Source organism: Primulina eburnea, chromosome 1 (genome assembly GCF_022965805.1).
Source record: "Primulina eburnea isolate SZY01 chromosome 1, ASM2296580v1, whole genome shotgun sequence".
Lineage (NCBI taxonomy): Eukaryota > Viridiplantae > Streptophyta > Magnoliopsida > Lamiales > Gesneriaceae > Primulina > Primulina eburnea.
In genome coordinates this window covers 57,909,668-57,933,635 of record NC_133101.1, presented here as the reverse complement: position 1 = coordinate 57,933,635, position 23,968 = coordinate 57,909,668, and the positions used below count along the sequence as shown (strand labels likewise).

Here is a 23,968-nt window from a genome sequence, read left to right as displayed (position 1 = left end):
CAGGGGCGGAGGCACTAAGGGGGCTGGGTTGGGCTCCAGCCCCCCCTAATTTTTTTTTAAAAAAAATAAATATGTTTTATTTTAAAAAATTTGTTGATTAGCCCCCATCTGTATTTTTTTCTTTTTTTTTTTTTTTTTATATTCTCTATTCTTCTCTCTCAAATCATCACAATTTTTTGATTACTTCAAATTGCCGTAACTTCATAATCGGTCGCCAGTTTTAAAAATCGATTGTAGATTCGGAAATCTCACGGAATAAGCTTTTTTTTAATACCAAATTTCGAAGTTTCTTTGTCGTCTTGAAATCAACCGTCGCCCATTGGTCGTCGTTTTCACCGAAAATATGAGAAAATCTTAACGTTAGACTTTCTACCGCTCGTTCTTGTTGTTCTTCATTAGATTTCGAATTTTAAAGGTGATTTCATGTTTTAGTATTTCAAAATTTGGGTATTTTGGTTTTTTTTTTAATTCCGATAATTGATATATATTAAATTTTTTTATTGTAGTTACTATTTTGAGCCGATTGATGATATTGATAATATTTTAGAATTTATTTGATCATTATTTCGAATTTCCAGATTTTATATTGAGTATTGTCGATTTTTAGTGTTGATTATTTATTATTTGGATGTTTAGATGTTATAGAAAATATAAATGCGAATTTATTGAATTTTGTAGGAATTTTGGAAAAATTCAGAATTATGTAAATGGGATTTTCGAATTTATATTCAGTAGTGTTTTAGCTCCATGTTTTTGAAGGTATTAAATATTAAATACTCTTGTTCTATGTTTTCATGAAGTCAATGTTTACATATTTTTTATTTTAATTTTTTTAATTAATTATTTATTTATTTTATTAAATACAGCATGGGACGGAGCCAACCCCAGGTAATTTTAAATCCTGGCTCCGCCCCTGCCGTGGGGTCTGTCTATATAGACAAAAAAGACTGGATAGCCTTTATGGGATTCTTTTCAGTACCTCTTTTTTCTTGATTCTCGGGCAATAAAAAGGTGGGATTTTTACAATTCAATGTTAAGGAATTCTGGGTTTGTTTTGTTTTTGGGTTAGTGGGAGTGTGTTGCTCTCATGCAGATGTAGAACTCATTTTAGGCTATTTGTTGTTTTGGGTAGCTAAAAAAGTTGGGTTTTTTTTTGTGGGACTCTTGGTTGTTGAATGATAAGAAGTAATGATTGGAGTGGTTTAAATTCTGCTATAATGTGCTCGGATTGGCAGCAAGGTGAGGAAAAGCTTTCATTGTTCCACATTTATTGCTAATGGTTCCCTCTAGTTTTGTAGGAAATCTTCTTCCGCATTTGCATTTTGATTTTGCTCACAATTTTTAACTTGTAAAATTTTGTGTACACGGCATTCCTGTCTTTCAATTTCCTTCATTTTTCATAATAAACTTAGCCATTGTCTATAACTTTATCAGCCCTCATTTTCTTCTGTAAAAGAATGCAGTTCGTTTGTCTTGCGGTACTGTTACTGGTAGAATTATCGGTTGGAGAATTAGAAATAGATGCATTATTGTGGGTCAAAAAGGGAATTCAGAGTGATCCTTCAGGGAAAGTTCTTGTTTCATGGGATCCTAAGTCTTTAGAATCTGATGGTTGCCCTAAAGATTGGTATGGCATTGATTGCAGTAATGGCAGTGTGACCTCAATCAAACTGAATGATTTAGGATTAGTAGGAGAATTCCAATTTTCGGCTATTTCTGGGCTCAAAAAACTTCAGAACTTGACTATTTCCAGTAACCAGTTGAGTGGCACACTGACAAAAGAGCTCGGCTTGCTTCAATCTTTGCAAAGTTTGGATCTTTCACTCAATTTGTTTACAGGTTCAATCCCTGCTCAATTTACAACCTTAAAAAACCTGGTTCTTGCTAATGTTTCATCTAACAGCATGGGAGGAGAAATTCCATCTGGTTTTGCTAGTCTGGAGCTTCTGAAGTACTTGGACTTCCGCTCGAATGGTTTTGTAGGAGATGTAATGGGCCTCTTAGGACAACTAGATTCCGCATTGTATGTTGATTTGAGCAGCAATATGTTTTCGGGAACTTTGGACTTAGGATTAGGAAATCCCGATTTTATTTCGTCTATTCGGTATCTGAATATCAGTCATAATAACTTGACTGGAGAACTCTTCCCTCACGACGGAATACCGTATTTTGACAGTCTGGAGATGTTTGATGCAACTGATAATCATTTTGTCGGAAATGTTCCATCTTTTAGTTTTGTAGTATCTCTTAGAGTTCTTAAAATCAGCAACAACCAGTTATCAGGTTCATTGCCGCAGGGCCTTTTGCAAGAGAGCTCGATGCTCTTGTCTGAATTAGATCTAAGTCACAATCATCTTCAAGGTCCGTGTACCAGTGGCATTGATTAAATTTTTGCATTATTCTTGCAGTTGTTCAAGGGTGAACTTTTGGGCACGCTTTTACTGTTAAAAGAGTGGTGTTTTAGTTTATTTTTCTCTGTTTCTATAGTGCTCAAGTTCTTATGTTTGCTTCTATTCAGGTCCAATCGGAAGTTTTACTTCTGAGAATCTAAGGATTCTAAATTTATCGTATAACAAGCTTTCCGGCCCCTTGCCTTCACGAGTAGGTCACTGTGCAATAATAGATCTTAGTCACAATATGTTCTCAGGAGACTTGTCCAGGATTCAGAGTTGGGGAAATTATATTGAAGTAATCGACTTGAGTTCAAATGAATTAACCGGACTCCTACCAAACCAAACATCTCAGTTCATGAGGCTTATTTCAATAAAGATTTCCAACAACTCAATAGGCGGTGTTCTTCCACCTGTTCTTGGAACATATCCGGAGTTGGAAGTTATCGATTTTAGCTTAAATCAACTAGGTGGTTCCCTTCTTCCTATCCTTTTTAACTCAACAAAATTGACTAAAATTAACCTGTCTTTGAACAAATTTTCTGGCATGATACCTACCGATGAAGTCAGCTCACAAAATTACAGCCTGGTAGCTCTCAATCTTTCGTACAATGAACTTGTGGGTTCTTTGCCCCCTGAACTGGGTAGATTTCATCTCATGGAAAATCTTGACCTATCTTACAACCATCTTGAGGGTGGTATCCCTGATGATCTTCCAGATACGATAAAAGAATTTAATATATCATACAATAATCTCTCTGGGATTGTTCCTGGAAACTTACAGAAGTTCCCTTCTTCGTCATTTCATCCTGGAAATTACTTGCTGGTACTCCCGAACGAGGCATCTTCGGTGAAAGGCGATGACAATTTAGGCTTGAGGAGACATGGTTCTCACATGCAATCTGCAACTCGGACGGGCATTATTGCTGGTGTGATCGGTGGTGCATCCATTTTAGTGATACTGGTATTAGTGATCTTCTGCAGAGTCCATCAACAAAGAGTTATTACAACCTCCACGGAAACTGGAGGTAAAAAAGGTGAGCATCTTAGAAAACGTTGTCCTGATTCATCATCAATGGTCCAGTCTCCTTATGATTTTATGTGCAGTGGGTGCAGAATCTGGCCATGAGCGGAGGTATGTCTCTTCAGCAGTTGACGAAAGGAAAGACTGCGAGTTTCAAGAATCAGCAAGAAAAACTGAAGTGGTGGTACCTTGTCCTGTATCCACCACCCAATCTGCTAACACATCACCTACAGTGCTTAGGCACCAACCTGAAAATTCAAATTCTCTAAAGGTTTGCTCACCAGAAAAACTGGCAGGAGATCTACACCTTTATGGTAACTCCTTGAAATTTACTGCAGAAGAACTATCAGCTGCGCCTGCAGAAGTGATTGGTATGAGCTGCCACGGAACGCTGTATAAGGCTGTGCTTGCTTCATGTCATGTGTTGGCAGTAAAATTGCTAAAAGAAGGGATTGCGAAAGGGAGAAAGGAGTTTGCAAGAGAGGCAAAGAGACTAGGAAATATTCGACACCCCAATTTAGTTTCTCTTCAAGGATTTTATTGGGGTCCCAAGGAACACGAGAAACTAATCATAACTAAGTACATCGACGCACCATGTTTGGCACTCTATATTCATGGTACATTTCGTAAATATTTTCATAACACTACCAAGTTCTGCGGTCCTATATGCATATTGTTTAAATTTGAAATCTAAAAATATTGAAGCTTTAAATTGCAGGGACAGATCCAACAACACTTCCTCCTTTGTCACTCAAGAAAAGGCTCAAGATCGCTATTGATATCACTCGATGCCTCACTTATCTACACAACGAAAGTGCCATACCTCATGGAAATCTGAAATCGACCAATATATTGATCGAAATTCCCACCACAAATACACTCCTAACAGATTACAGTCTCCACCGATTATTAACGTCAGCGGGTACGGCCGAGCAAGTGCTGAATGCAGGTGCTCTTGGCTACCGGCCACCTGAATTTGCGAACATGACCAAACCTTGCCCATCTCTCATGAGCGACGTTTATGCTTTTGGCGTCATTTTGCTGGAACTTTTGACCGGAAGAAGATCAGTTGATATTATCCCAGGGAATCCTGAAGTTGTGGATTTATCAGAATGGGCTAGTCAAATGGCTGAAGAGAACCGTGAAAACGAATGCTTTGATGCGGAGATTATGGGGACACAGGGCGTGGTAAGTGTCCCAAAGGGTCTAACCTCCATGCTTCGAATTGCTCTGAAGTGTATTCTTCCGGCTGCTGAACGGCCGGACATGAAAATGGTTTTTGAAGATCTTTCTACCATAGCTCTGTCATAGCCTAAACTTTGAAATAAGATTTTATTTGTAAATTTCTTGTTTACTTTTTAGTTTGTTTGAAGTTTCCTTTATCATAATTTTCTAGTTGTGTAGTTTGAAATTCATTTTTCGTCTGGCATTGTAATAGAGATTAAATGTTCTTGTGTATGGTTAAAGCTACCATTTCTCAACACTTGAGACCTTGTGCATCAGTTCACGTCAAGGTACACACAATCTCACCATCAATTTTGCTAAAAGAATCTCTCTTGCACGGAAAATTATTACTTTTTATCTCAAAAATATTAATTTTCACTGCAAATATAGACCGGGTCGACGACTTATAGATCACAACTCATCCGACACCAAAATTTAAATTTAAGAAGATATCTAAAATTCATGATCCAATTGTAACAAAATCATCATACCCAAAAAAATGGTTCTGATTCTGCACTTAAAAGAACTTTGATTTCGATCACCTCTTTAAAATATAGACAGTATTTGATATTTTTAATAGGTTGATATTGTTAGGGATGTAATCGAGTCGAGTCGAACTCTTGAATGTTTGATCTTGGTTTGTAGCCAAGCTCGAGCTTTATTTAACGAATATATGCATGGCTCGCGAGCTTATTCAAGCTTTTATCGAGCCTAAACAAGCTTAATTATACATTTAAATTTTCATTAAATTAATTTAAAACTAAATTATATATTTAAAGAAAAATATATTATTTTTATTAAAATTTGTAAATTTATTATAATAAATAAATTTAATAGATTTTTCTATATATTTCATAAATAATATGCAAAATCAATAAATCAAATATCAAAATTATTATTTTTTCATCTAAAAGATTACTCATGAACTTACCAACGAACATGTTCACGAGCTAACGAGCCGAATACTGTAAAGCTTGAGTTTGGCTTGTTTAGCTTAACGAGCCTCATTAAACGAGCTCAAACGAGCTTTTATCGAATCGAGCTTCGAATAGCTCACAAAAAATTTGGTTCGTTTACATCCTTAGATATTATCGTCTGGTTTACATGACCCAAATAAAATAAAAAATATAATCCCTTACATGTGGACATCACCCCCCTAAATTTGCTTAGCCGGACAAAATAAAATATTACACATTAAAAATAAGCTAAAATTTGTCCTTTTTTACAAAAAAATCGATGAGTGCCTTGATTCCATATGTTTACTACACAATAATCGACACATTTAATTAATTCAGTGGACCTTTTCTTAATGAAACAGACCACTCATTTGGCCAAGTTTATTAATCGATACTTAGATATTTGATCAGGACAAGAAGAAAGGAACTTGAGCTGACTAATTCCTACACTTTATAATTACTTCGTCTGTCTCAATTGTATAAGTTTTAATTCTTTTTTGGTTGTTTAAATATTAGTCTACTTTATATATTTAGGTTTAGCTATGTTTGGGAAATTATAAAATTTTCTTGTCATTTTTTTTCTAACGAATTTCTTATTTTTTTATGAAAAACAAACAAATCTATGTCAAATATTTGTGTGAGACGATTTTACGGGTCGTATTTTGTGAGACATGTATCTTATTCGAGTCATCCATGAAAAAATATTATTTTTTATTTTGAACATCGGTATGGTTGACATGTCTCACAGATAAAGATTCGTGAGACCGTATCACAAGAGACCTACTCCAAATCTATATATTTAAGACATATCTTTGTTGTATTACCTGTGAGTTCTTACACTAGCATCTGATTATTTTATGCAAGTTAATTTTTTGAGCCTAACCTTGATTCAAAATTTAAATGCAAACTAAAAGTATAAAATATTTGACAACTTAATGTGAACTGGAATTATCATTATTGTATAATTGTTTATTATGACAACTCCCTTAATTCAAACCTATATAATGAAAAGTTGAAAATGTATGAATCTTGAATGTATCAAATTCAAAGGCTTTGATTAAAGGGTGTTGGCTCTTTCTCTCCGTCACTCTCGTTTCGTCGATTGCTTGTGCAAAGTACTAACTCAAAGGTGCTTTCATTTCTTACTTATTTGCTTATTTCTCGTTTCGTCGATTGCTTGTGCAAAGTACTAACTCAAAGGTGCTTTCATTTCTTACTTATTTGCTTATTATAATCACATGAATATATATATATATATATATATATATATATATATATATATATATATATATATATATATATATATATATATATATATATGTTTTGGTTCAAAACACTTGATTTCTGCTATTCCAACGTACACTTTTCTCTTTTCATCCAAGTAATACCACTTTTTTTTTAATCAGTCGAGATATGTTTTTATAACAATTGAGTCTAGAATCTGATAACCCGTCTCCAATTTGAGATATTGAATAATAATACTATTTTTTTAAATCACCCTTGTTTTTTTGCATGCCCTTTACTCTTTAGGAGCAGTTAGCTTATTTCTAGGAAGAAGACATTTAAAATATCACATGTGAGGTGGTTTCATAGATCAATTTTGTGATACAAATATTTTATCACGAAAAAAATATTACTTTTCATCATAAATATAAGCACTGTTGACCCGTCCTACGAATAAAAATCCGTGAGACTGTCTCATAAGAGACCTAATTAAAATTTTTATTTATTTAATTGGTTGATCGCACTGGTTGAATTTGCTTTGATCAATAAAATGACGAAACACTTTATATTTGCGTTTATATAATTGTAACTTTAAAATTTTATTCATCGAAAGTTTCTTATTAAATTTATTGTCCATCTATGTTTATATAAATGTCCATAATATCTGTAAGTATATGTGTGTGACCAATTCTCAACAATTTGAAAAATTGTACTTTGCGTATCATTATTTTACTTTTTAAATTTTAAAACTGCATGACAATCTTGTCTGCTACTAAATTATCATTGATTTTGAAATACCATAATTTTAATCATTCCACGTAATTTTTTTTTCTTTTACCACCAAGAGTTATTATTAATCCATACATTTGCACGACACATGTAATATTTATTCTAAATAAGACATAATGGATACAACAGTTATAATAAAACCAATATCTTTACTTTCTAATAAAACGTGAGAGCTTGAGTGTATTACGACAACAAAACTTAACAAAAACTTACGTGATATTGTTTCACTGATCAGTTTTATGAAATGATCAATATCTGACTTGATATGAACTAATCGGAAATATCATTTTTTTAATGTCCAATTACTATTTTATTATGATTAATTTTCCAATATGTTCTTATTAATTATGTTTTAGAAATATCTCGTATATGAAAAACAAACAAAGACAAAAATTTGTGTGAGACAGTCTCATAGATTATATTTTGTGAGACGGATATTTATTTGAGTCATTCATGAAAAAATATTACATTTTATTCTATACGTATTACTTTTTATTGTAAATATATATAGAATTGATCTATCTCACAGATAAAGATCCGTGAGACCGTCTCACAAAAAACCTACTCATATTTAAACCGTCAGCGATAAAGAATATATGTACATGAAATATATGCGTTAGTATATATGTGTGATGTACGCTTGAATTTAAAATTTAAGAGGAGTGTGTAACAACTGTATTTAACGCGGCTTATGTCTCACGCGTCATTACACACAATTATCTTCGAATTTATCAACTCCCGCACACAAACATATATCCACACTGCCTACGTATTCAATCTCCATTTTTCATATAAGAAAGCTTCGATTTCTTGAATTTTTATTCATCTGATTTTAGTGCATGATTCAGGATGGCTGATCAGCGTGTTCATCCCACCACCTCCGATCCGCCGCCTTCGTCTTCATCCTCCGATACTTCACCCAAGCAATCCGCTGAGCATCCAAAGCCACCGAACCCTCCGCCGTCGAAACCGGTCCCCCCTTCCACCGGCGACTTACGTGTTTCAGCTCCCCAGGGAACAAATATTCCGATATCCGCCGCCGGAGAATGCCAAAAAATTCGAAGCCCTCACTCGGCGCAAAAGCCGCAAGAGCTGCTGCCGCCGTTGCTGCTGCTTCACTTTCTGCCTCCTTTTATTCCTGGTTATAGCAGCAGCTGTCTCAGCCGGAGTGCTTTACCTCGTCTTCCGTTTCAAATCTCCTAAATACACGGTGACGAACATCGCCATTGAGGGGATGAACCTGACGTCACCCGCCCCTATTTCTCCGGGATTTAACGTCACCATCAGAGCGGAGAACCCCAACGGGAAGGTGGGGATTTATTACTTGGAGGATAGCGCCGTTACCGTTTTCTTTAACGACGTGAAGTTCAGCGACGGCGTTTTGCCGGTTTTTTATCAGCCGAAGAAGAATACTACGATGATCCACGTAACCCCGACCGGATCCAACGTCGTCATAGGCGGTGCCGTCAGAACGGCGTTAAGCAACGAGCAGAATCAAGGAACGGTGCCGTTTGTGGTGAGATTGAAGGCGCCGGTGAAGCTAAAGGTGGGGTTGGCCAAGACCTGGAAATTTACAGTCAAGGTGAAATGCGACATAGTGACAAATACATTAAATGAGAATGCTAAAATCGTGTCTACGAACTGCGACTATAGTGTGAGATTGTGGTAGATACTTTGCTTACAGTGAACATACATTTGTTGTGTGGCTAATTTTGATGGTATACTCCGTTACATTGTTCATGTGATTTGAATAAATACATACGATGAAATACTATTGGTTTGATTTTGTTACATAAATTTTGGTTGGATTAATATTCAAAAATATTATTCACACAATTCCTAGATCGACTTTTCCAAGACATGCTCAAATTCGATAAATCTAACTTTTCCAAGAAAGGCTCAAATTCGATAAATTTAAATTCAACCATCTCGAAAAGCTCGTCCTAATTTGTTTGCACTCATAACCCATTGCAACACCTCTAGCTCTTGAATCAACCTATTTAGCTAACACATATGAAGTCATGGACGTATATTGAGCACTTCCATTTAAAATCCAATCCCACTATTGGGAAGTTGTCCTGTCCTGCAGTTTTATTTATGCGCCTCATAATTTACAATTAACAAACCAACCATTTTACATATAGGCATTATTTATCACTTATTTTTGCATCCTTAGCTCTCACTGTTCCCCGAGATTGGGTTTGGGCCTTTCCTGCACAGCTTAGGTGGAAGGCCAAGAAGGCCTCCTTCCAGGGGGGCCGAGCCATCTGTGTCTAAAATCAGACCAAATCCCCTTCTGTCGGGACTTCAAGTGTTTCATGATTATTCTTGGCTTCCTGGATGGCCTTCTGGAGTTCAGCAAACTTCTTCACTGAACACTCTGCAAAGCTGTTCAAACAGCCAAGAAAACCCACCAACCTCGTACAAAATCGATCAAACACAGCCACATGATCCTCGAAAACTTTGTCTCTTGACATATTGATACCATGATCACCATCAGGTGCATCTGACAAGGATGTTTTGTACGAGCGAATCACACTGTTCTCACTATTCTTTTCTTGATGGGGTATGAAATGAGCAACTTCTGCTGCTAACTCTTTGATCGAATCAACGACTCCTTTACACGGTAATTCATTGATCATCTCCAACCAAGCGCCAGATATCTTGTATATGGGTGGGCCGCAGTTTCTTATGGGTGGAGGTTTCATTCTCTTGTTCCTCTTGGAAGTATTCTGTGGAAGCAAAACACATTTGAAGAGCCACTTATCTATTGCTTCGATGTATATCTTCTGCGCGCCTAACCATTTTGTGAAGCTGGAAGATAGATAATTCAGTTCATTTTCCAGATTAATAGTAATCTGTCTTTGTGAATCTGAGTGAACTGTGGGTTCTGTGCTTCCAGGGCGATGCGTTATTGTTGCGATGTGAAATTGAAGATTGTGACATTCCAGCATTGTTTCCCACATTCTAGTCAGTCTGTCATTGGTAACAAGAACAATTAGTTATCTGAGGCTCGAATGCTTTATATTCTACCAAAAAATATAACTGTTTTCCCCTCCCTTAAAATATTTAAAATTGTAGAATAGTAAAGCCTCATGATTCAATCCTTATGCCATATAGATAACCACAAGGTAGCAATCGTTGTTGCATCCCAAGTTCCCTATGTAGGGGCAGAACCAAGAAAGCAGATAGTTGGGTGACTAAAGGCGTAGTCTTGAATTTATATGTGATTCAACATAGAACTGAAAATGATGGGGGAGGGGCAATACTTGACATTTGGAGACAATGACAATTAAACTTGCATATTCTTTTACCCAAGGTAAGGAGGGACGACTTTCACTATTGAGGAAGTTCTTGCTTATAAATTATCAATGAAAATATTGACAAATGTTCACCCTTCGATTAACTCCTCGAGTTGGGGCTGAAGCTCCTCGTCTCTAATTTCTTCGATTTTCATTGAGATAGAGTTAATTCTGTGAATAGAAACTCGAATTCTTGAATGTAGATCCTTGACTACAGAACGTGCTTTCTCAGTACCATGTCCTCGTGATTCTTGCAGTCGTAGAAACTTGCACTTCCGATCAAAATTACTTCTAAGCACCTGTCCAGCCTGAAAAAGGTGGAATATCCTCTAAGAGATTTAGCAGCAGCAGCAATTATTCAGTAAGATATAACACCGAAAAATAGACATTGTGATGGTGATGGAAAAGCATACCTTTACTTCATCATAAAGCTTCTTCTCCCATGCATAAAGCCTGTCCAAGGTTGAGGCATGACTACCAGATAGCATACAGAAGTTTTCAAAAAGATTGTTACTAAGATCAGCGGTATTATCAAACGAGTTTGCATCTGGAAGATTTTGCGATGAAGCATAATGAGATGATGCTGTCCGGGGCCATGTCAAGTACTTCACGGAATTTTGAGGAGGCTCTGAACAAAAGAAATAAAACCGAAAAATGATTCCATAAGTTACTGAAAATGACAAGATTCCTAATTCTGGTATGCCTGAAAAATTACAACGAATTGATAAAGTTGGACAAAACTACCTTCTTGAATCTCATTTGGATAATTCCCACAAGAGAAACAAGATTTTATTAATGGAAAGGCAACCGGTCCACCTGGAAAACATAAGAATTTTTCATTGAATTTCACCATTGTATCATCGATAAAATCATTAAGAAAGTTGAAGAACTAACAGTCCTCTATACTTCAAGTATATCTCAAAGATCAGCATATATGATTGCTCCATTGTCGAAAACTCTTTCGAAGTCTCATTATTAAGCTGCTATATTTCTTATTGTCCTAAAATAACACTATCACTCTAACATGCAAATGTGAAAATGTGTAAGAGGGATACAGGAATATTTACTTGCTTTTGCAGGGAAGACTGGACGGAAATGAAATTTATGGGCTTCAAGCATTCGGGGAACTTCTTTACCAGATTCAGATGCCACAAAGAAAAGTTGTTCGATATTTTTTATGCTAGAAAAGATGTCCCCGGGTACAATCTTGCCATCAACTTCACTTTTGACAGGTGTTGTGTTCACATCATTCAAATGGTCAAATCTTGCAGGTGTCTGCTTATATTGTGATAGATCAGGAGAGATGTTATTCATTCCATTCATAAACTTGGTTTCTAATGTCATACTTTCTGATGATGGAGTGGTTGAATCCTCATTGACGTTGAATTCTTTGGCCTTGTTCACATCAAAACTTGGTAACTTAATTGTTGGTACTTCTGGTGCCATATGGGGTGAATCATGATGGACATAATTTATCATTTCCCTGTTTATGTTTTTGAAACTCCGAACAAGTGTAGCCGAAGAGGGTTCATCAAATTCATCTTCTGATTCTTGAGACTCTTCTATTTGAGGAGAAGGAAATTTTTCTTTTACACAATCAGAATAATCTGAACTCTGATCAATTCCCGACCCTTCTTGAGATAAAAAGTGACTGTCAACCGGATTAAAAGGGACAAAAAAATCCCATGGAGGAGTTTCAAAAGACATTTCAGGTGTATCAGTGGAACGTGAAGTAACTGTAACCGAAACAGCCGCAGGAGGCTTTTCTTCAACTTTCTTGGAAAATGACGTACTGAATTTCTTATGATGAGAATTGCAATGACTCCACACTCGAGGTGTAAGAGATGGCGACATATTCGCAGCGGCATCAGTTTGTGATGGCTCAGGATTCCCACATCTCGAAGGATAGGCGAAAGATTCGACTGGTGCAACAAGTTCCACAAATCTCCTTAAAGCAACACCCAATATTTTAAGTTCTTCTATATAAGCAATATGAGCTGCTGCAGCAGAACACCTGCCGTTAAGTGCTTGTTTGATAAATTTCTTTCGTGCACGACATAGCTGCAGGCCTTTGTCTTCTTCTAATCTGGAGCTTGAGGCTCCCATTAGTATACAAGTTTCAAGCTTTCATTAGCATGTCCTGGACCATGTAGCAGAAATTTAACAAGGGAAATCTAAAATCAGATCCATATCACTAAACTATGGATCAAATTAAAATAACACTACCCAACTGAATTAAGATAATCTTAAGCTACAAGAAACAACTGCAGTTTCCGTAAACATCCTTCTCAAGATCGAAAATCGTATACTGCCATTTGAAAATTACAATTCTCCCAAGATCGAAAACCGTATACTGCTATTTGAAAATTACAATTCTTGATACTTATGCCCTTTTCATCATTTGAACCAAGAACATATGGTTATAACGAGAGATTCAAACACAAAAGTATTGAACTTAAATTCAAGTAGAAAAGGACGTCTATCCAGGAATAGAGGAGATCTAGCCAGGGGACTCACCCATTGGCATTATTGTTTTCTCTATATTTAATTATGTGTGTGCATTTTCTAAATACATTTTTTGCCTCTCAAAAATATTAAATCGTCCCCCCTTCAGTTCCGGCCAGCTCGACCTTCCTAGCCAAATTGCAGCAGGTCCATTAACACAACAAAATTCAAACAAAACATGACATTCAATTCCTACGAGAAAAACAAGGCGAAGTCAACACATCTTAAACCACAACGAAACCAATGTCATGAGAGTAAAGACTAACGCTGAGCATTAAAACAAAAAACCCATAAATTAAAGAACAAGTAATGGCAGGAATTTGATTCAAGTTTCGAAATTTTCCAAAAGCAACCAGATAACTCAACCTTTCAGTCCAACTTCAGTCCACCCTGACAAATCAAAACTCAGAAACTCACTCACAAAACTGCGTGCCAGAAGGCCACCCGCATCAAGTAAACCAAAGGATTGCACAAACTTAGGCTAAAATATATTTCTTGGCCGCACTGTTTCAGTTGTATATCTACCTTAACTGGATAAAAAACAATACATTTTACCGATTTCTGAATCAAATTGGTAGGGAGGAGAAGTTATTAATTTCACTGCAGAAATACATATAAAATAAAGAAGGAATCATGCACACAAATATACATAAAGCACGATTGCGCTTTGTGTGAGTGACAGTGAATCTGCACCGAGCTGTGCATGCAAACGATGAAAAGATAGGAATACCTTTAACATTAGAAAAGACAGTAGCGTGGACTGCGGGCCATCGACGACTTTGCAAAAGTAATGGAATTTGTCTAGTTTTTCGGGGTATCAAATATTAAAAATTGAATCTTGATTTGTTTGGTTAAGTTTTTGTCAAGATGGTTCTTGATTTTGCTGTGCTCTTGCAGCAAAAATGAGAGATTTTCACCTATATTTTTCTCATAGCAAGAAGAAAAATATATTTTGTTATATGAACGGGCTCCCAAAATGTATGGATATAAATAGGTTAGTCCATGGTTGAATTCATTCTGGTATTACAGGGAATGGAGCTACCCCAAACGCTGGACCGTTATATACTTATATTATTATATATGTAATTTATAATAAATACGAGTCAGCTCATACTTAGTTCCTGTCCATTGCATTTAAAAAAAGAGTAGGTCTCACGAATTTTTATTTGTGAGACGGTATACCAATATTCACAATAAAAAGTAATACTATTAGCATAAAAAGTAATAAATTTTCACGAATGACCTATATAAAATATATGTCTCACAAAATACGACCTGTGAGATCGTCTCACACAAATTTTTACTTTGAAATAAAGTTAAAGTAATCTAAAAGTTCAGTTATTAGGATATATCGTCTTTTAGATCTTAAAATTTTTATCAGATTTTCAGCCTCATATTTACTACATTTAGGAAAGTAAAACAAAAAAGACAAACATCTGTCTAACGTTTATTTTTTTGTAATAATTAACTGCGCCTTTTTATTTCTCCGTACGCTTCAAATTTGTTGCAAAGTGATGAGTCAGAGACCAGAAAATCTTGCGCATTTGTTTGTTATCCCGACGAATTTATTTGCTTTGTCATTATACAATTTATAATTATTTTACATGCCGACACATTACTTCTGCTCTTCAGTAATTAAAGTATAAAGAAGTAACTAAAATGCAATAGATGAACTAAAAATTTGATTTTAAATCCATTTTTTCCTCGCTGAATATAGGACTTAAATAAGTAATTCAACTAAAATCAAAAGTTTATTTTGGTGGTGTAATATCATAAACTTCCTTCAATATCATAGATATATTACGAAAATTCATGTGAGACCGTCAGATCAATTCTGTAAGTAAGGATGACAATTTTCCCCACGAGTTTGAGGCCCCACGAAGAAAACCCGATACGGGGATGGAGATCCCTGATTTTTCCGGATTCGGGTTCGGGTTCGGGTTCGGAGATTTTTTAAAATTTCTGATGTAGTTCGGGACAAGTTTGGGATTATAGTCTCCATCCCTGAACCCGCCCGAAAATAATATCAATAATAAAATAATATTATTATTAATATCAATAATATAATAATAATATTATTTTTAAAATAATAATAATATTATTATTATTATTAATATTGATATTAATATTAATATTAATATTATCACTAATAGTAAGAAATAATAATAAGTTTTGGTTTGAGAAAATCTTTGAATCCATTGTCATCCCTATTAATAATAAAAACGGGGATGGGGACGGGGACGGGTACGGGGATGGAATTCGGAGACGGGGATGGAGATGGCAAACCCGCCCCCATCCCGTCCTATTGTCATCCCTATATGTGAGACGAATATTCTATTTGAGTTATTCATACAAAAAATATAGTATAATTTACACAATCATCGCCTCTAAAATATCATTAGGTTGACATGATGAGCCAAATGAAGGGTCGTGATCATTATAATAAGAAATTGAATGATAACGATACATGAGATACACATGAGATATATGTAGGTCATTTGTTATGATTCTAATTTGTAGGACTATTTTTGTTTAGTTTTTATTTTAGGAGGACAAGAGAGATCACATGTGCCACACAAACATGGACTTATCACTGGCCATGTTATGAATTTGGGTTGATTCCAAGAAATAGATAAACTTTGGATTGGTATAAAATGGGGAATACAGAGTCCTCAGAACCACCTGCATTAGAAACTGTAGAACATTTGGCTTAGAACACTTCTTTTATTACGTTCTGAGATGAAACTGTCACACCCCGAGTTCTACATTTGGCTTAGAACCCTTCTTTTATTACTTTCTGAGAAGAAAGACTGAAAAAGAAAATGATTTATAAATTCCATTTCTTATGGAATTAACAGAAATATTTAAGGAAACTCACAAGCTAATCTATAATATCTTCGGGTTATTTACAGAGAAAGTTACCGAACTCAAGTATCTGAGCAAGGCTGAACAACTTGTTGTTTGGGGTATTAAAAAATGAGAGGATAAGCAAGAAGAAATCAAAGGAATGGCTTTGTAGAGGCAAGTGTTGAACACTTTCTCCTTAAGAAGAATTTGCCTTCACAATGTGCTAGAGTTTGTGGCAATCTTCTCCCAAGATACAACTACAATACTTGAATAATGAGCACTCAAATATTCAAGTTCTTTCACAAAGAAATGGATAAACTCTCTCTTGAAGAAGAAAGAAGAAGATGCAAAAAGATGATATGTTATGTGTGTTTGATTTTGAATAATCAAACATTTAATGATTTTCAAATGAAAAGATATGAACTTTAATTCATAGGGGGTGTCCCTTGGCCATTGTAACTGATCACAAGTATCAAACATTGCCAAAGGAATTGAAAAACCATCAGAAAATTCGAAAAAATCCGAAGGGACGCGTCTGTGCGCGCAGGGGCGCACGCTCGCTCGCACCCTACCGAGTTATTTTTTCGATTTTTGTCCCTTACATGTTCCGACTACTCGTTTTAAGTTTTTTCAACATTTGATGAACTGTTTTCGAGTTTTATTCAGAACCATCGATCTTAATATTCGTTCATTAAGCTTCGTTCTTCGTTTCGAATTTTTTCCAAAGCAAACACATTGATTTATTTGCTTAATTTTCATTCATTAAGCATCAAAATTCCAACAATCCCCCACATAAATGAAAGTAATGCATGAATGCTCGTGATGCATAAGAGAGAGTATATACGAAAAATTATCACATCAGGAGATGTAGCTTTTGGCTTTGAACCTGCCCTAGTGGAATACAATCGGATTTACTAGGCCACGAAGTGAATGTGATGTCTTGAACTTCTTGGCGGTTCATGTAAAACCAGACAACCGTACCCACATGATAATCTTTCTTCCATTTCTATTTTGTGATATCGGTTGTGTCCGTTTTGGCCTTGGAACACATCTTGGCTTCATACGTGTTTCATCGAGGCGGCCCGTCCTCACACGTACATAGATGATCTCCTTGTAAAAAAGGTATCCTACTTACCCCGCTTTTGCAAGCTACGTAATCATTAAAAGTACAATACTTAAACTCACTACCTTTGTAGGCAACTTCACTCGTCGTCTTAGGAATGAGGAGTGATTCCACAAGTTCTCATAATTTAGTTGTCTCATTGAACCAAGATCTCGGGATCTCCAATCTACAAGGTTGGGTTGCCACTATGAAAACTTTATTTGGTAGGTTTTAAGCCCATTCTTCTTGACAGACAGTACATTTGATCTCTATTTAATGCTTTTGTAAGCGGATCCGCTAAGTTATCCTTCGATTTAATATAATCAACAGATATAACTCCATTAGAGATCAATTGTCGCACAGTATTATGTCTTCGACGAATGTGTCGAGACTTGCCATTGTACATACTGTTTTGTGCCCTTGCAATTGCCGACTGACCGTCGCAATATATCAAGATTGCTGGCACTACTATTATGTGCATATCCGATGAATATGCAGTCGACCGTCTTTGGTCCAATCCGCTCTTGTTTAGGCTTTGGTATTTCAACTTTAGCTAGACACCCCCACACTTTGAGATATTTGTAGGAAGGTTTGTGACCTTTCCACAATTCATAAGGTGACTTGTCATTTTTCTTGTGGGGTATCTTGTTCAGGATGCGATTAGCCGATAATATTGCTTCCCCCCACAAGTTTTGGGGTAGTCCTGAACTTATTAACATAACATTCATCATATCTTTCAGAGATTGATTCTTTCTTTCGGCAATGCCATTCGATTGTGGTGAATAAGGAGCAGTCGTTTCATGAATTATACCCACATATGTGCAGAATTCATCAAACGGTGCTCCGTATTCGCCTCATCTATCGCTTCGAACCCTCTTTATTTGTTTGCCTAGTTGATTCTCAACTTCGGTCTTATAACTTTTGAATGCTTCAAGAGCTTCATCTTTCGACCTCAAAAGATATACGTAACAGTACCTTTTATTATCATCAATGAATGTCACGTAGTATCTTTTCTCTCCTCTAGTTTGTACAAACTTTAAATCACAAAGATCGGTGTGTATTAGTTCTAGAGGAGTTGTACATCTTTCAATCGAGTGGTAAGGCGCTTTGGTCATTTTTGCTTCAACACATATCTCGCATTTGTGTGTTGGATCGACGTTGTGTTTAGGCAATAATTCAAGTTTCATTAAACGTTGCAAGGTATTAAAATTTACGTGTCCTAAACGAACATGCCATAAATGAGAACACTCAAGCAAGTAAATAGAAATTTTTACTTTATTATTTTCAACAACATTTTGGCGTATAGCCATTACATTCAACTTGAAAAGGTTCTCATCGAGATATCTTTTTCCAATAAAATCACCATTATTTGTCAATACAACCTTGTTAGACTCAAATACTAGTCTAAACCCGTGTTTGACCAACAAAGACCCCGACACAAGGTTCTTTCTTATGTCCGGTACATGAAGTACATCAACAAGGGTTACTTCTAAACCCGATGTCATCTTCACTACCACATTTCCGGTGCCCACCACCTCAGATGTAGCGGAGTTCCCCATGTATAGTTTTCTCTCGGTCGATGGAGTGTATGTGGAGAATATCCACTTGTTGGAGTGTAGTATCCCGATGCCTAATTTGAGTTAATTATTGGATTAATTATATTTCGGTGGGATCGGAAGGACCGAACAGAGTTCGGATCGTCCGAAGCGGGTTCGGATCGTCCGAAGAGGGTTCGAATCGTCCGAAGACAGGTGGCTGGACACGTGGAAGACATGCAGAGTTCGGATCGTCCGATCAGGGTTCGGATCGTCCGAAGACAGGTGTCTGGACACGTGGAAGACATGCAAGGTTCGGATCGTCCGATCAGAGTTCGGATCGTCCGAAGTGTGCCGGATCGGATCTTCCGAAGTGGATCGGATCTTCCGATCGTTGTCTATAAATAGAGGCGTGAGGTTTCACTTTTTACTGGCCAATTCCGAGTGTTCCAGAGCGTTTTAGTCGTTTCTGATGGGTTTCTAGTCTTTTCCCGAGGTTTAGGCACTAGCGGGGAGCTACTAGTCTTGTAGCGGAGCTGTGCTCTAGTTAGGAGCTAGCGGCATCAGTGGGCTGACTACGGACGCAGACTTGATTCTAGGACTGATTGCTAGGATCTACTGGTTTGAGGTACGAAAGTACTATCCGAGATAGCAGGATTGAGTATGCTTTACTATGTGTTGCATGTTTATATGTTGCATTATTATCTGTCATATGATGCATGGTTTATTATGCTGCATTTGCATAATCATGTTGAGCCTGACTATTTTTGAGATAGCCTGTTGTGAGGGTGCTCAGCCCTCGTTTGTTGTGGATGGTTGGACCCCGTTGGCCGACGGTGGTCAGGTCACCGGTATATCCACAGGTTTATTTTGGTATGGGAGCCACCTCCTGGTGCGACGGCGCAGAGTGCTACATACCTTGACGTCATTTACCTGAGCAGTATTTCGATATACCCAGATCCTGGTATCCAGTACATTTTGCATACATGCATGTCATAGTCTTGTATACTCATGCTTTCGGTGCTGAGCGTTTTATGCTCACGTCCTCGGTTTATCTCTGTTTTGGACACCCTATTCGATGGGGCAGGTCTCAGGTTGGACGGTCCAGGAGGGAGTGGACAGGGAGCTGGCAGAGGTTGACCTGTAGTTGTTGGTATTTGTTCTTGGTATTTAGTTCGATCTGGTTGTTTAAGTATTTTTGTACTTACAGATTCGATTGGGTTGTATTACTGTTTTTCCGCTGTTTACCTGATTCAGTTTAAATGTTAAATTTTGCATGCTTAAGTTCTGATTAGTAGGTGATTCTGGAACGGGTCACTACATGGAGCATATGTGTTGAGTTGCTCCCGTATCAACCCACCATTCATTGGAGTTTTCCACCAAATTGACTTCCAAAATAACTGCAGACAAATTAAGTTCAGAAAAATCAAATGGTACCGACCTTTTCTTGAACTACATTGGCTTGAGGATTTCCCTTCTTTGGCTTCCTACAATCCTTAGCCATGTGATTTGGTTTTCCGCAGTTATAACAAGTGCCTTTGAACTTCTTCTTGTTTGGTGGGTGTTGGCCTTGTTGTGGTTGCTTTTCAAACTTTCTTTTCTTCCCCTTGAAACTCGCTTCAACAATGTTCACCCTTGGTGCCATCTTACTTGACTTGGCATCGGTGTTCTTGTTGTCCTCTTCTATCCCCAATCTCACAATGAGATCCTCCAATCCCATCTCCTTCCTTTTATGCTTCAAATAGTTCTTGAAATCCTTCCACAATGGAGGGAGTTTCTCGATCATTGCAGTGACTTGGAAAGATTCGCTTAGACTCATTCCTTCCGCATGAATCTCGTGCAAGAGAAGTTGTAGTTCTTGCACTTGACTCATCACAGATTTTGAGTCCACCATCTTGAAGTCCAAAAATCTCCCAACAATGAACTTCTTCAAGCCCGCATCCTCCGCCCTGTATTTCTTATCAAGCATATCCCATAGTTACTTGGCGGTCTTGACTTGACAATACACATTGTACAATGCATTGTCAAGCCCATTGAGGATGTAGTTCTTGCACAATAAATCACTTTGGTTCCAAGCATCCAAAGCGGCCCTCGTGTTGATGTCTGTCTCGTTTTCAGCAACGGTGGGAGGATCCACCTTCAAGAACCTTGAAAAACTCAAGGTTGTGAGATAGAATAGCATCTTTTGTTGCCATCTTTTGAAGTCCGCACCAGAAAATTTCTCCGGTTTCTCTCCTTGTGCAATGGTTGCATGTTGAGTTGTAGATGATGATGCCATTGAAAATCTTCTTGCAAATGATCATAAAACCAAAATTCTTCTTAAGATTGTTGTTTGGGGTATTCAAAATTGAGAGGATAAGCAAGAAGAAATCAAAGGAATGGCTTTGTAGAGGCAAGTGTTGAACACTTTCTCCTTAAGAAGAATTTGCCTTTACAATGTGCTAGAGTTTGTGGCAATCTTCTCCTAAGATACAACTACAACACTTGAATAATGAGCACTCAAATATTCAAGTTCTTTCACAAAGAAATGGATAAACTCTCTCTTGAAGAAGAAAGAAGAAGATGCAAAAAGATGATATGTTATGTGTGTTTGATTTTGAATAATCAAACATTTAATGATTTTCAAATGAAAAGATATGAACTTTAATTCATAGGGGGTGTCCCTTGGCCATTGTAACTGATCACAAGTATCAAACATTGCCAAAGGAATTGAAAAACCATCAGAAAATTCGAAAAAATCCGAAGGGACGCGTCTGTGCGCGCAGGGGCGCACGCCCGCTCGCACGCTGCCGAGTTTTTTTTTCCAATTTTTGTCCCTTACATGTTCTGACTACTCGTTTTAAGTTCTTTCAACATTTGATGAACTATTTTCGAGTTTTATTCAGAACCAACGATCTTAATATTCGTTCATTAAGCTTCGTTCTTCGTTTCGAATTTTTTCCAAATCAAACACATTGATTTATTTGCTTAATTTTCATTCATTAAGCACCAAAATTCCAACACAACTCACAATCTAATCTATATTAGTCCACACAAACATGGACTTATCTGTTGCAACCTCTTTCTCCGTGTCCAAATCCCACTCGCCAACTCCACCTACGCTGCTTCTTACAAAAGGTAACTCAAGCATGAAAAATGAATAACCAACTTCATCGGCTGCCACAAAATGCTGGTTAAAACTCACCCCGAAGATTTCCCTCAACACCACAATCCCTGCCATGTCCTCGTACTTTTCTTTGTTATTCTTATGCAAATAACATCTCTGTAACACCTCAACTGACGATGTTGGGACACTGCATTCATCAATGATCAATGCGATCCAGATGAAATGGATGAGCCGACTCAGATACTCTATCAGATCTGCTATCGATATGTAGGGAATAAGAGCAAGATATATGAATCAAAAGCTTCTTTTCTTGAACAGCTGGGGAGAACTGCAAATACAAAGGTAACCATGTGAATGGGCGTCGGAGGGGTGTCCGGCATGGCCACTCCGATGCTTAAGTAAGTGATAGACTCGAGCAAGAAACCAATATAACCAAGTGATGGTTATGAGATTGGTGTTACTGTGTGCGGTAAAATAAGTAATGTATGTGTGCATTCAATATCTGAACAAAGAGTAATTGCAAAGAGAAAACCTGATATTTATACTAAGGATGTAATTATACCTCGTTCTTTATGCTGCTCATTAATTATAGCAGGGCGGCTGATTATACAATATTATTCTGACATGTCAAATCTCATACTAGACACATCCAGCCTACCTGATCTTATCAACCACTTGGATTGGTGTCAGAAATAGGTCGGCCGCCCACACCCTACAATGTTGGTATAATTAATGTGGCACTGATATCGAAATGAATTGGCCTTAGAGCCCGGGCATCCAATAGTCTGAGGGTAATATGTCCCGGGCTCGGACCTTTGATGGGCCTCTTCACATATTCTCCCTGCCATGCTATACCTTCAATGTCTCGGGCAGCCCGAGATCCAGACTTCTGCGCAGATTACTGACCCTGATCGCCCATGACCCAGGAATAATCCATCTTCCTGACCCGAACACTATCCATGGCCCGGAACATCCGGAATATCAACACTATTCTCACCAATACTACTATTCTTCTTCATTGACTCGGTCCCACCATTCGGAAATCCATCAACACCTAAACAATTCAAATGCCCTACTTGAACAACAACAGCGTCAGGTTTAATCTCTTTAATCAGACACTCAGCATCCAAAGCTGACCTCCAGACAAGTTCTGAACAGACAGAACATATATCACAGCCTGAGATTAAGGCTCGGGAATCGCATAAACAAAATTCTTGGCGGTTTCGGGGACCCGCAACTTCCTAACTATTCTATCTGATGCTCTCAAGTCACTGAATACAAACGCAGAGAAGGGCCATAAATTTTGCACATATTCCACCACAAACCCCATTAATCGAACTTCGCACAAAGTAATTATCGAGCATAAAAAATTCGAATCAAGAAATCCCAGTTTCATTAATCCATTACATTTTACTCAGCGAATTCCTCATCCATTAAAATCCGATCAGTCAATCCTAAGCACATTGAATGAAGTTTTTGTTTGAAAATTTTGAGCTGACTTTAATAGGCTCTTTCTTGAACGACTAGGATTCTCTTGCAATAATTTTGAATGTGAAAATTGGTACACCTAGACTTAAATGATAATGTATATACTCAATAGGTAAATTTTAACAAAATGGAACATAAAGTAATTTCAAAGTGAAGCAAAGAATGCATAGATTTTATAGATGTCGGAGACTTAAATAATCATGAATTCACATATTTTTTTTACTTAATAAAGAATTCACTAAAAGACTTTGATTTATACAATTATTTTACAAACTCACTTCGATTAGGATTTATAATATTGTCTAAGTCGAAATTCTTAGTATGAATTCAACACAATAATTTCCGGATTTATTTAAAAACCCTTGATTCACCGTAAATAGAAAATTTTTCATCAGTTTGCTTTAAACGACTAGTATTGATAGGGGTAGCACGAGTTGATCTTTAATGATCGATATGAATAAATAAGTGTGTGCTAG

General features: G+C 36.9%; 3 protein-coding genes across 9 annotated transcripts; 2 read left to right on the top strand and 1 right to left on the bottom strand.

Annotated features, from left to right (window-relative positions):
• Nucleotides 1-922: 922 nt before the first annotated feature.
• Nucleotides 923-4,780, top strand: LOC140833927 (probable inactive receptor kinase At5g10020). Of its 2 annotated transcripts, none has more exons than XM_073198464.1 (4): nt 923-2,361; nt 2,519-3,427; nt 3,507-4,031; nt 4,133-4,780. In XM_073198464.1, the coding sequence occupies exons 1-4, from the start codon at nt 1,458-1,460 to the stop codon at nt 4,723-4,725; spliced, it is 2,931 nt and encodes a 976-aa protein (XP_073054565.1). In that variant the 5' UTR covers nt 923-1,457; the 3' UTR covers nt 4,726-4,780. The 2 variants fall into 2 exon arrangements, with proteins under 2 accessions (XP_073054565.1, XP_073054558.1); XM_073198457.1 differs by having other exon boundaries at nt 3,498-4,031.
• Nucleotides 4,781-8,331: 3,551 nt separating this feature from the next.
• Nucleotides 8,332-9,404, top strand: LOC140833919 (NDR1/HIN1-like protein 13). Its single transcript, XM_073198444.1, is given in 2 exon segments — nt 8,332-8,588; nt 8,590-9,404. Coding segments are annotated over 2 exon segments (819 nt in total). The 5' UTR covers nt 8,332-8,456; the 3' UTR covers nt 9,277-9,404.
• Nucleotides 9,405-9,621: 217 nt separating this feature from the next.
• LOC140833895 (nitrate regulatory gene2 protein-like) lies at nt 9,622-14,127 on the bottom strand. Of its 6 annotated transcripts, none has more exons than XM_073198429.1 (6): nt 12,740-14,127; nt 11,977-12,709; nt 11,654-11,725; nt 11,323-11,537; nt 11,003-11,217; nt 9,622-10,583 (listed from the first exon to the last, which is right to left on the bottom strand). In XM_073198429.1, the coding sequence occupies exons 1-6, from the start codon at nt 13,013-13,015 to the stop codon at nt 9,887-9,889; spliced, it is 2,208 nt and encodes a 735-aa protein (XP_073054530.1). In that variant the 5' UTR covers nt 13,016-14,127; the 3' UTR covers nt 9,622-9,886. The 6 variants fall into 6 exon arrangements, with proteins under 6 accessions (XP_073054530.1, XP_073054489.1, XP_073054497.1 ...); XM_073198388.1 differs by having other exon boundaries at nt 11,977-13,049; nt 13,427-14,126; XM_073198396.1 differs by having other exon boundaries at nt 11,977-13,049; nt 13,483-14,126.
• Nucleotides 14,128-23,968: the final 9,841 nt, after the last annotated feature.